This window comes from Phoxinus phoxinus (assembly GCF_949152265.1).
Source record: "Phoxinus phoxinus genome assembly, chromosome: 24".
NCBI classification, from domain to species: Eukaryota; Metazoa; Chordata; class Actinopteri; order Cypriniformes; family Leuciscidae; genus Phoxinus; species Phoxinus phoxinus.
In genome coordinates this window covers 14,540,030-14,552,704 of record NC_136899.1, presented here as the reverse complement: position 1 = coordinate 14,552,704, position 12,675 = coordinate 14,540,030, and the positions used below count along the sequence as shown (strand labels likewise).

Below are 12,675 nucleotides of genomic sequence, written 5' to 3'. Positions count from 1 at the left end.
ATTGTTCACACTTATGCAAACTAATTCAAATCAACATATACAATAACGTGGTTTATTTATATACACGTGTGCGATTATTTGTAAAATCCAAAAGCATTTTGAGTTTATTACCTTGTTGTCACTAACCTCTTGTGTCACGTGGTTTTGGTAGTAGTAACTGTGGCAACGTCGACGCAATGGACTATCCGCTTCTTCTTTTTTTTCTTTTTTCTTTTTTACTTTCATTGACCGATATAGGCCTATATCATTGAAATAATGGCCGTAATTATTAGTGTAAACCTAATTAAACGGACTAAAATGACGTTATAGTCTGTCTGACATCCAAAAGTGGATATGAAGCCTAATACCAGCGTCGTTAAACCCAAACTGATATCACTGCCATCGGTATCTCGTCTGATAATAAAGGACATTACAGACGCGCGACCCAGGTGTTCTTCCAACTACATCTCCAGTCCTCCAGTTTCTGGATGCTACACGTCTGCGGAATCCAGGATGAATGTTTTCTCAACAAGGGAGAAATATCCATGCAGTCCGAGCTGTGAGTCATTTAGAGGCTATAGCCTACTGAAGGCAGCACGAGAAAGAGAGTTAATGTCTCTTCAACAATATTCTCTTCATGTATTTATAAGGTTTAATTAAACGTTCAGCATGCTGAAGAGTCTGCAGATAATTAACTGTATCTGGTGTTTTATTAACATGTACATTTAATGTTTAATATGAAATTGTAGATTCCAGGGATCTAGAACCTCACAGCTCTATTACTGATGGGTGAGTAACGTTAGCCTACACTAACAAAACCATATGATTTTTAGGATGCTGATAATGTTGTTGTTTTTGTGTGCGTTCTTTGAAGAACTGTAGGCTATCATCGTAAATTAAAAGGTCACCCAAAAATGAAAATGTTGTCATAATTTAGGCTACTCACTCCCAAGTTGTTCCGAACCGGTATGAGTTTCTTCTGTTGAACACAAAAGAAGATATTTTGAAAAATGTCGGTAACCAAACAGGCCCCCATTGACTAGTGCCGTCACTGTTTGGTTAGGCTACCATACAGCATTCTTCAAAATATATTATTTTGTGTTTATCAGAAGAAATAAACTCATACTGGTTTGGAACAACTTGAGGGTGAGTAAATGATGACAGAATTTTCATATTGGGTGAACTATCTCTTTAAAATGGCAATCATTTTTTTTTCTCTGTACATTTTTTGTCATGTTTTTACCTCATATGCTTCCAGAGAAACCTATGCAAATATCGAGATGGTTTTGGGTCAAACTCAAATGGCAGAATGAATTAAACCAAATTCTACTTTCTTTTCAGGTCTCTGCTTCCATTGTTAGCCAAAGACCGTGAAAGTAATATTTCTGGACGTCATTTATTATTTGATAAACGATGGAGAAATGGAACGCGCGTCACTAATGATATAAGAGGTATCCCTCTTTCCATTCATAATATATGAATCATGCTGGATACACTTATTGTAACATTATTGTTAGTATACAAATGGGAAAAATGTTAAGAGTACTAGTAGCTAGCTACTAAGTGTATTCAGATTGATGATACTCTCACATCATTATTTGATGAGATGGAACAAATGTGTAATTGGTAGTTTCAGTGAGGTAACCAGTAGATGGGGCTCACAACATTCACAATAATATTTTGTTTGCAGCAGTTAAATTTATAGTCTATTGGCATAAAACAATCTCTTTAGATCTAAGTAAATTTGGTCAGGGAATGCTTTTGCGATTATTTTAGATAAAAGTGGTTTAATGGTCACTTTCTCAGGAAACTTTAAAGGTTTGTAACATCAAAATGTTTCTTTTTCCAAGCAGATGGTTTTCTGATTAACCACAACCCCACAAGTCCACTTTCTCAGGAGTTCCATGTTTATCATTCTCACAATTTAACCAAATTTGCCCACCGCAAAGAACTTTCCCCGCGCGACCCAAGACCACATATTTGCGGGTGAGTTCTTCAAGACTGCTAAAGTACTGCGATATTATGATTTTCTTTATTTACTAATATTCTTTGCATAAATTCCAGGTCTGATTATCTGACCTCATTTCCATCCGTTCTGTTACCAGCCACCACTCCATCTGTCAGTGGAAGACTCTGTTTATCTCAAAACTATAAAAACAGGTAATACCATGTAATAACATAAGGTAAATAACATTTATTCTTTGTATTTGGCTGTGCATACGTGTACTGTTTATTGTATATTTTACTCTCTCTTGTCTTGTCTTATTCCTTGCATTTTTTTTTCAGGCCAAGGGTAACAAACAGAGTCCGCAATCTCTTCCCTGTTGGTGCTAACAACAAAAGTGAGCATTTCATCTTTAACAAGTTAGCAGTGATTAACTGAGTTATTGTCATTTACCACGTGATAACTGTGGAATAAAACATAAATAAAACATAAAAAAAGGTAATTGCAACTTTTCATCTCTCACAATTCTGACTTTATAACTCGCAATTGAGGAAAGAAAGTTAGAATTGTGAGATATTAACTCACAGTTGTGAGTTATAAAGTCAGAATTCTGAAGAAAAAATTATAATTTGTATTCTGAATTGTGAGATAAAAAGTTTTTAATTTGTATTATGTGGCGGAAACAAGTTTTCATATATAACACTTCTAAGTAGACTATTGTTTTAAGTTTATTTCTGTCAGTTGGTGCTGGTAAACTTAGCACATCTTATGTGTTATTTAGATGTTTTCTCAGTGTTTCACAGGTGAGATCTCTCGCCTCACTCCTGTTACAGATTCAGAACACAGACGTTGATGAATATCACATGTGCATGTGTTTTCATGAGCTCACAAACATTACTTAACACTAATGTACACACACATCTCTCGTCCTCCCTGCCAGACACTAGGCCATTATTGAAATCCCCAGTCTTTTGTATGAGGTGAGGAGAGTGTTACCTGTGTAAACCTGAATAAGCAAACTGTGCTCTTGTCTAACCAGCCTGTGGGCCGGTCATTGTTTTTCAGGCCAGTCGTACCCTGATCCACACTTGGGTGCCTCGGCATCTTTTGTTCAGAGGCTCACTGAGGTTTCCTGTCTGGAAGCAGAAACAGTCCGGCAGGAGAAAATAAAGAGACTCAGAAAGATCAATAGGCAGGACTCTTAATAGGAGTTCATTAGCCAAAGAGGAAACACATGACCCCTGAAATCACAACTGTGCCAAAGACGGAGCAAATAAAGTCAAGGGGGAAAACCTGAGAGGTACCGAGTGCAGACACTTTATTATAACTGATCACAATACTTTATTATAGCTACAGTGAATGTAAAAAGTCTACACACCCCTGTTAAAACAGGTTTGTGTGATGTAAAAAATGAAACAAAGATCAATCATACCAAAACTTTTGCACCTATTAGGGCCCTATCTTGCACCCAGCGCAAATGACTTTGTACGCCGACACATGTATCATTCCTATTTTTCACCCGACGCACAGCGGACTTTTCCCTCCACAGACACACGTCGGTAAATTAGGGAATTAACTTGCACGTTATTCAGATGCTATTTTAAGGGCCATGCTTAGCCATAATGTAGCGTGTGCACAACGCGCATACACTTTGCTTCTCTCATCTACACAGACGTAGCAGTTCATATTTTTGCAAACCATATACAGCATAATTACAAGGAAAAATATTACCACACAAGGGAAATCATTGTGGTGTCCATGAACATGTGAAAAAATAGGCATAAATCTAGCTTACGCATTTACCCAAATTATTCAGGCTAATTGTAGTAATGACGGATCAAACCTGTTTGACCAATAGTGGCAAGACACATCGGTATATAAGGACATCTGACAAAGTGGGTTATCCGTCAAAAACCAGGAAACAAAATTCCGAAGACTGCAAAATCATCTTTACCATAATGTAAATCGCGTGCGCCTGGCAAATCCGCCGTTATAATAGCAATCCGCCATGGAACAAGCGCGCCTGCTCTTAAAGGGAATGTGAGAGGACGCTCTGGGGTGCGTTTCCCGTACAACTATATAGCTCACTGCTTAACTACCATAGTATGATGCATCGTTGGAGAAATCAACTAGCTAGTCACGAGTGTTTCCCGAAACCGAATGTCGTAAAGTATCGTTCAACCACGTTGGTTTATGACGTCTCGCACGTGGTGGACTAATAACTTTTTTTAATTAATCTGTTTGAGATCGAATTAACGCTAGATTTCGTCATATAAGTTACATACATGGCATCTGAAGACCATTTCAAATTTTTATCAGTTACTTTGCTTTATTACCAGACTCAATATTTGGCTCGTTCTTTCATAGTTGAGCACGTTCGCACATGCGCAGTCTTCAAAAACGGTGCTTTAAATCTCTTGACAAACTAAAAGACGTAAATTACATTTGTATGTATTCTAAATAAAAAATACGGGTTGTACTGAATGTCAGCTTGCTTATTTTGCTAAAGATAAGGATTTATTCAGTCTACATCTCATGTAAACTAGAAACTATGCTTCTAACCACAGCTCCAGAGCTGTCGTTGCAACCACACAAGTTTGCGATGCTGTTTGCGAACGTTCGTTGGAACGATGGTTTCGGGAAACACCAAATCGTTGAACTATGCTGATAACGGCGGAACTTGCGATCATAGTTGGCTAACGATGCTTTCGGGAAACGCACCCCTGATTGGTTTATTTCACGTTACGCCCAAACCACACCTATGAGTAATGAAGCTACTTCAGACCAACCCCTTTTAGATTTGCGCCATTTTAGATAGAGATCCGCCCACAAAGTTACTTGCGTTTCGCGTTTGATACTTGCGCTTCAGATCGTTAAAATAGGGCCCTTAATGTAAAAATGACAACATATGCAATACCACTGAAAACCAAAGTGACACATTTCAGAGAAAAATTATTAATATAAAAACTTAAAAGAATATTAGTGTGCATAAGTGTGCACACCCTTTTAAAACTGGGTGGATGTGTTAAAAATGGACAAATCCTCACTTCATGGGATAGTAAAGTGTCCATCGAATGTGCACTCTGGAAGTAGTAGGTCATCCAAAGACTTCCGCCTACTGTTTTTTCAGATACTACTCTGCTCACATACTGTTTTTTGCATACTGTATAGTATGGAAGTAGGCATGCATATTTGGATGCAGCATGACATAATACACACACACAGAGGAAGCGAAAGAGGAGAATATGGATGTGGTTATGCCAAGAGAAAAGAGGCCAACTTGGCATGGCTATCTTTGGTCACAACAAGATCTTTGGTCTTTGAACCTCTATCAGTGTACGACGTAGGACCACCGTTTAGGAGCCACGACTACAGAATTTGACACGATTGGTCATCTTTCGCCTGGGACAGCACAAAATTATACAATGTATGCCATGCATTAAAGGAATGGCTTACAAAAACATTTCCAAGGCATTAGATATACCATGATGGAACAGTGAAGACAGTCATCAACAAGTACAGAAAGTATGGCACAACAACAGGGACATTATCAACAACAGTGTGACCCTTAAAAATGTATGAGAGGACAAAGAGAAAAGTTTCCATTATTTACATCACAGCTGTTTTAATAGGGGTGTGTAGACTTTTTATATCCACTGTAATTATAAAATAAAAATGGTGTTTGTTGAGACCCATTACATTTCTGGTGTAAAACTATCAGGGATTGTTGCATTTGAAATCAAATTAACTTGAAAATGTATTTTGTATTCGCCAAGAATTTGCGTTAACATTGCCTTAAACTACAGCACTTACAGTATATGTTGTCTATGTCATGTTGTACATATGGAAATGTGTTTTATTACTTACTGCCTTGAGTAATCACTTTAACTTTTTAAGAAAGTACTTCATGTAATTATAATCATATGCAACAAACATGTTTTTGTCAAAGAAGCAAGTTGCTTCAACATTATCAAAAAGTGATTTTATTAGTGGCTCTTGGAACTGCACTATTAAACAATATGAAACTGTAAGTATATGATATTTCTGATTCATATTTTCGATAGTCTTAGCAACGACGAGCATTGTCTGCTGTATGTTTTAGCTGATAACAGTGTTCATTACAGATACAGTAGTTGAGTGCAGGTGGCAGGCGGTGTCTTAGAGAGCGTGAGAGAGCTTCATTCTACACCAAAGTGTCTTCTGTCCGAAGGAAACGGGCCAGGCTGATTCGGGTCAAGACTAGGTTGGCACATTCTGGGCAGAGAGAAGAGAGATAATGTCTTTTGGCTTCAAGACTTTATTACAGGAGCCACCTGCAATGAGAAGCAGATCATTATTATTATTATTATTAATCAATAAATACATGTAATTGCATACATTTTTAAAGGTAATTATTTCAAGAGGGTTGACTATTATCATTATTATTATTATGAATAAATGGTTATTTGTTTAAATTGTAAGGATTTTTAGAGGGTTGGTTAATATTATTATTATTCAGTAAATTAATTACAATATTTATTTGTTTAAAATGGTAATGATTTATAGAGGGTTGTTTATTATTAATTAATTGATTAATTAACGTATTAGTGTAAAACGGCAATGATTTCTAGAGGGTTATTTATTATTATTATTATTAATCAATACATTTATTTATTATTTGCTTAATTGTAATAATTTCTAGAGGGTTTTTATTACTATTAATATTATTAATCAATACATTGATTCAATTATTTGTTATTTGTTTAAAATGGTAATGATTTCTAGAGGCTTATTTATTATTATTAATCAATACATTTTTTTATTATTTGCTTAATTGTAATGATTTCTAGAGGGGTTTTATTAATCAATAAATTGATTCAATTATTTATTATTTGTTTAAAATTGTAATGATTTCTAAAGGGTTGTTTATTATTATTATTATTACTAACAATGAAACGATGTATGTACTTAGCTGCATGTCTGTCTGAAGACATGAAAAGCGTGTTTCAGACATTCGCTGTAATCCAAAGTGAGCAAGCTGCTCAAGCACTCTCAATGGCTTGTTTTGTTTTTTTGTTTCTTTCAGCGAGTCCTTGGCTTTAGTCAACTTTAGTCAATCAAAATGACCCGGAACAAACAGTAAACAAAGAGTCCTTTAATAAAAGGCTGCCGTAGACCTGCCCACAAGCGCATTATCATTTCAGTTCAGCTCCTTTAACTCACTCCAAATCAGCCTCAACAGTTCAGAGCTATTATATAGCCCTGGTTCTCGTCTTACAAGTAGTTTCAAACTGTTTCAATACTTGATAAAGTGATAATCCTTATAACATTTTTAATTCGAATGAGGAGCTGTGAAATGATGACAAGTATTCATGTGCCTAAGTGTAGATATTTGGCTTTTGTGATCCATAAAATGAGCACAAAGCCACAGTGACATGAGGTTTCTGTGCACTGGAAAGGAATGCGACCCAGTCAGGTTAATGGTAATGATATACTTTAGTAAGTTCACTCACAGAGAGTAGACAGTGTCCTCCTCTATCTTCACGAATCTGAGAATGGAGACGGTGCCCAAGCCAAACCTAAACACAGCCAAATCCACAAATCAAAAGGCCCAGATTTGGCAAGAGTTTTGAGGGTTTGCTCAATAGAACGGTTCAAAAGTCCAGTTCAAAGAATGACTTTGATATCAGGTGACATCAATATGTCCACTATAAAACATAAGAAACCTTTTACAGTTGCTTTAGGATCTTTGTCTCAGGTAGGTGGGAGTGACTTTTCTTTCTTCCATAATTTATCTACCGTATTTACTTGATTAAGACACATTCTTGGTTGTATTGTGAGGGATTCATTTTATTCCGAAGAAAAAATGATGTCTTCTTTCATCGAAATGTAATAACTTGCTCTGCTTCTGAAACGAAATTAGCAGGTCCCCTTATTTTTTAACCGTTGCCCCACTTTTTTTTTTTTTTTTTTGTCCAAATTTTTTAATATCCCGTTTTACTCAGAAACACCTGATATTTCAGCTGTAAAAAAGTTGTGAATGACATTTCACCTTGAATTTAAACAATCAGGGGTGCGTTTCCCGTACAACTATATAGCTCACTCAGAGCCCGTCTACGGAGAGCCTGTTCACTCCCTATTAAGTCCTATTGTACCGAATTTTGGTTGTAGTTCCACCAGAGTTCCACTGGGGGCGATCGCCCCCGAGTGCAAAATGAATGGGAGTCTATGGGGCTAGACGGCTAAATTTGTCCCTTTCAGCCGATTGCCGTTGAGAAATCTCAGATTTGATTGTAGGTTGGGCAAGTTCAACATGGGTTATAGGTCGAAAATTGAATGAACGAGTACTTATGTCCTTTCGATTTCTTACAGGTTGAGTTGTTGTTGCCCATAACACGCTAGCATTCTGCTAATGAACGCTGATTGGTCAGTGAAGGACTGGTTACGACCAGAGATACCGCTTGATGCCATCGTGGGATCCGAAGCGGGAACAGAATGTATTCTAGCAGAAACTCTTCTAGCACGTGTATTTACCTGTGTCAGCTGTGCTGGCGATGCCTCGAGAGAAAAGAAAGTGCAGAGCGCGAAAGCACCACAGTGACTGAAGGATTGCCGTAAAGCAGTATCTCTGGTCGTACGATGTGTATGACGTCATTGACATTTTGAAAGACTTTTTAAAGCAAATAAGTGACTCTAAAAAATCTAACACCCAGCAATGTGCAATTTCTTTGCATCTCCTTTCGAATACAACATTCAAATTACTAGACAAAAAATTATATCTTGAGAAAAGTGGATTTTGAGGGGTATAGCTCCACAGACCTCCATTCATTCTGCACTCGTCCTGTGAGCGCCCTCATATGGAATCAGAGTGGAACTGCAACCAGTCAGAAGCCGGAAGTGTAGCGAGAGTGAACCTTCTCCCCTTATTAGACATTCTCTGGCTCACTGCTTAACTACCATAGTACGATGCATCCTTGGAGAAATCAACTAGCTCGTCACGACTGTTTCCCGAAACCGTATGTCGCAAAGTATCGTTCAACCACGTTGGTTTATGATGTCTCGCACGTGGTGGACTAATAACTTTTTTTAATTAATCTGTTTGAGATCGAATTAACGCTAGATTTTGTCATATAAGTTACAGACATGGCATCTGAAGACCATTTCTAATTTTTCTCAGTTATTTTGCTTTATTACCAGACTCAATATTTGGCTCGTTCTACATAGTTGAGCACGTTCGCACATGCGCAGTCTTCAAAAACGGTGTTTTAAATCTCTTGACAAACTAAAAGACGTAAATTACATTTGTATGTATTCTAAATAAAAAATACGGGTTGTACTGAATGTCAGCTTGCTTATTTTGCTAAAGATAAGGATTTATTCAGTCTACATCTCATGTAAACTAGAAACTATGCTTCTAACCACAGCTCGAGAGCTGTCGTTCCAACCACACAAGTTTGCGATGCTGTTTGCGAACGTTCGTTGGAACGATGGTTTTGGGAAACACCAAATCGTTGAACTATGCTGATAACGACTGAACTTGCGACCATAGTTGGCTAACGATGCTTTCGGGAAACGCACCCCAGCATAGTTCAACGATTTGGTGTTTCCCGAAACCATCGTTCCAACGAACGTTCGCAAACAGCATCGCAAACTTGTGTGGTTGGAACGACAGCTCTCGAGCTGTGGTTTGAAGCATAGTTTCTAGTTTACATGAGATGTAGACTGAATAAATCCTTATCTTTAGCAAAATAAGCAAGCTGACATTCAGTACAACCCGTGTTATTTATTTAGAATACATACAAATGTAATTTACGTCTTTTAGTTTGTCAAGAGATTTAAAACACCGTTTTTGAAGACTGCGCATGTGCGAACGCGCTCTACTAGTAAGAACGAGCCAAATATTGAGTCTGGTAATAAAGCAAAGTAACTGAGAAAAATTAGAAATGGTCTTCAGATGCCATGTCTGTAACTTATATGACAAAATCTAGTGTTAATTCGATCTCAAACAGATTAATTCAAATAATTTATTAGTCCACCACGTGCGAGACGTCATAAACCAACGTGGTTGAACGATACTTTGCGACATACGGTTTCGGGAAACAGTCGTGACGAGCTAGTTGATTTCTCCAACGATGCATCGTACTATGGTAGTTAAGCAGTGAGCTATATAGTTGTACGGGAAACGCACCCCTGAGTAGGAGGATGTGTTCTAAATCATAGACTTGCACCTTGCACTCATCAAGATTATGTATTTAAATGAGATTCGACTAATCACGTTTATCTTTTTCATCAAATGACAGTTGCAGATATGACATATTGACCTTGACCCACTACTTTTGGTAGAACATCCGGTACAACTTTACAAGCTTCCCTCATGTGATAATGATGAGTAACAACATCACACGAGTAATGATGAACAACTCTGGATTAACTCTGGAAGAAAAAGTCCACTGTCAGTTATGTTTTCACATGGGTAAATGGTCCACTGATATGTCTTTAAAAATGGCTGAACAAATATTGTTCTGAAATCTTCATGGCAAACATACAGTTCTATATATGCACTCTGGTTCAGATGTCCATGACAAACAGACTCTCTGTTCTGTCCATTGTCAACAATGAGGGCACACCTGCACCTTAGACAAACAGAAACGGGAGTCTGGTTCACTGCATTATCAAGAACTGAGTCAACAAGCCATCCGACGGTAACAGAAGGAAACTGAGTGAAGAGAAAATAACCAGTCCTGATATTACGCAGAGGTTTTCAACCTGGGTCTGTGGAAAACTTGACAGAGAAGGAAAAGAATGCTATTGATTGCAAAAGAATGATATTGATTACTTTCTATTAATCAAATAATCCTGAAAAAAAGTATCCAATTTTCCACAAAAATGACAAGCTTTTAAAAATGCATGATAATAAATGTTGCTTGAGCACCAAATCTGAAGTCTGGGTGGCTGCTGAAAATTCAACTTCCATCACAGGAATAAATTATATTTTTCAAATATATTAAAATATATATTTTATATTTTAATATATTTTTCAAATATAATTCATTGATTTAAAATTGTAATAATATTACAAAATATTACCATTTCAATATTTTTAGTCAAATAAATGCAGTGTTTGGAGAGCATAAACATTAACATTTTATTTAAAAGTTAATAAAAATATTTTTTTTAATAAACATTAAAAAATCGTACCACAATTTTTTGAACAGTAGAGTGAATGAAAATGTATAAACCGCTTTATATTAGCATTGGTGAAATCTTTGCAAAGATGTCGTCATGTTTAGGGTTCCTCTGGCACCACTGCTATGGGACAGGTTTGATTTAGTGTTTATTTGCATTGGTTGGCATCCACATTGGCAGTTTGTTTCCAGGACGGTTTTGTCAGGAGGCTGTGGTATGCATAACACTGACGTGACCCCACATAACACTCTTTCACTTATTCACAATACACACTAACCACTCTTACACACACAATACATCTTAATGCAATTAAACATGCTTAATGCAAAAAGTCCATTCAAACGAATGACGTGAATAAACCTGTATTTCAGACTCCATAGAGTCTGCCAAACTAAAGATGGGGAATCTCTTTCAAACTTTTTTCAAGAGACAGCAGGGAATCCAGGCACATAAATACAGTGTTCTGGTAAATAATAATGGACTTTTGCGGCCCTTTAAATGTATCCTAAAGGAAACCTGGGCAAAAATGTATTCCCAATGTTTTCTCAAGCATGAGCTTTCTCAATAAAATAGATGGCTGATGCTATATGAGCTTGATACAAATGTATGTTTATGTGTTTACTATCAGAAACGGTTCACAATGATTCTTACATTTGAATCAGTATTCGCCTGCTGATTAGTGAGGTCATTTCCTGTTTTTGTTCCCAGCTAACGGAACGGCAAGGCTCTCTCAAAATCACGAACAAACACTCTTTGAGTAGCCTAATGTTAACAGAATGTTTGTCCAAAGTAATGTTTTTTAACGGTGTTCTTAAAACGGTAGCACAAAAACATTATTTATACATTGTTCATGGAAAAAAAATCTGAAATGTTTTAGATGGTCATTCTTTAATGTTTAAAGAACATCCAGAAGTCACATTCCCGTATTTATCTTACTTAGATTTTCTTTTTTGTCCACACAGCAAGTGGCAACACATAAATAAATGTACAAAAATCTGCACCAGAGGGTTAGCAAAACATTCTTAGAACATATTTTTGCTAATGGGATGGTGATATTGATGATGATGTTAAAAAGTGTTACTCTTGCTTGAACTGGCTCCCTTGTTACACTGAACAATCAAAGCAGTGGAGACTGCCGACGGTCTCAACAGATCTCCTAGAGGATAATTCTCACTAATATCCCGTCTTTCCCTTGATCCTGCTCTCTGTGCATGAGCAGACCCTCATTCCTCTCATGATTAGTCTGAGTTCCCTGTGGAGGGCACAACAGTCTGAACCAAAAAAAGTTCTGGTCAAAACATCAACATTTTCATGCCTTCGGTGATGTTTCCCAGTTAACAGGAAACTTTCCAAAAACCTTGGCTAATCTTCTGGCAAGGTTCTCTTATTTTGTATTGCCAATGTGTTTGTATTTTATTGCAATGGTAGACAGTTAAAGACTAAAGTAGTTCTAGGCAGGTCTAGACCGTATTACATGTCCATATCACTTCGCCAAATGATTTAAGTTATTTCAAAGGTCCTATAACAGCAAAAGAACCAAAACCCACAATGACAACGACCAAACAAAAAGTCAACAACAAGATAAA

The 12,675-nt window shown here is 37.0% G+C and overlaps 1 protein-coding gene across 3 annotated transcripts; it reads left to right on the top strand.

Annotated features, from left to right (window-relative positions):
- The first annotated feature begins 234 nt into the window (after window positions 1-234).
- On the top strand, window positions 235-6,238 carry cUnh8orf89 (chromosome Un C8orf89 homolog). 3 transcript variants are annotated; one of them, XR_013796379.1, is made up of 8 exons: window positions 235-538; window positions 729-768; window positions 1,321-1,430; window positions 1,833-1,965; window positions 2,044-2,139; window positions 2,266-2,321; window positions 2,990-3,224; window positions 6,049-6,238. XR_013796379.1 is itself a non-coding variant. In XM_079602342.1 (7 exons), exons 1-7 carry the CDS (start codon window positions 334-336, stop codon window positions 3,127-3,129), a joined length of 780 nt encoding a protein of 259 aa, XP_079458468.1. In that variant the 5' UTR covers window positions 235-333; the 3' UTR covers window positions 3,130-3,942. The 3 variants fall into 3 exon arrangements, 2 of the variants coding, with proteins under 2 accessions (XP_079458468.1, XP_079458469.1); XM_079602342.1 differs by lacking the exon at window positions 6,049-6,238 and having other exon boundaries at window positions 2,990-3,942; XM_079602343.1 differs by lacking the exon at window positions 6,049-6,238 and having other exon boundaries at window positions 2,964-3,942.
- The last annotated feature ends 6,437 nt before the right edge of the window (window positions 6,239-12,675 follow it).

Excerpts from the sequence above, each read along its gene's own strand:
- cUnh8orf89 (XM_079602342.1), top strand. The coding sequence starts at position 334 with ATGAAGCCTAATACCAGCGTCGTTAAACCCAAACTGATATCACTGCCA. Across the intron at positions 1,431-1,832 it reads CGTCACTAATGATATAAGAG|ATGGTTTTCTGATTAACCAC; the intron begins GTATCCCTCTTT and ends TTTTCCAAGCAG. Across the intron at positions 1,966-2,043 it reads CCAAGACCACATATTTGCGG|GTCTGATTATCTGACCTCAT; the intron begins GTGAGTTCTTCA and ends CATAAATTCCAG.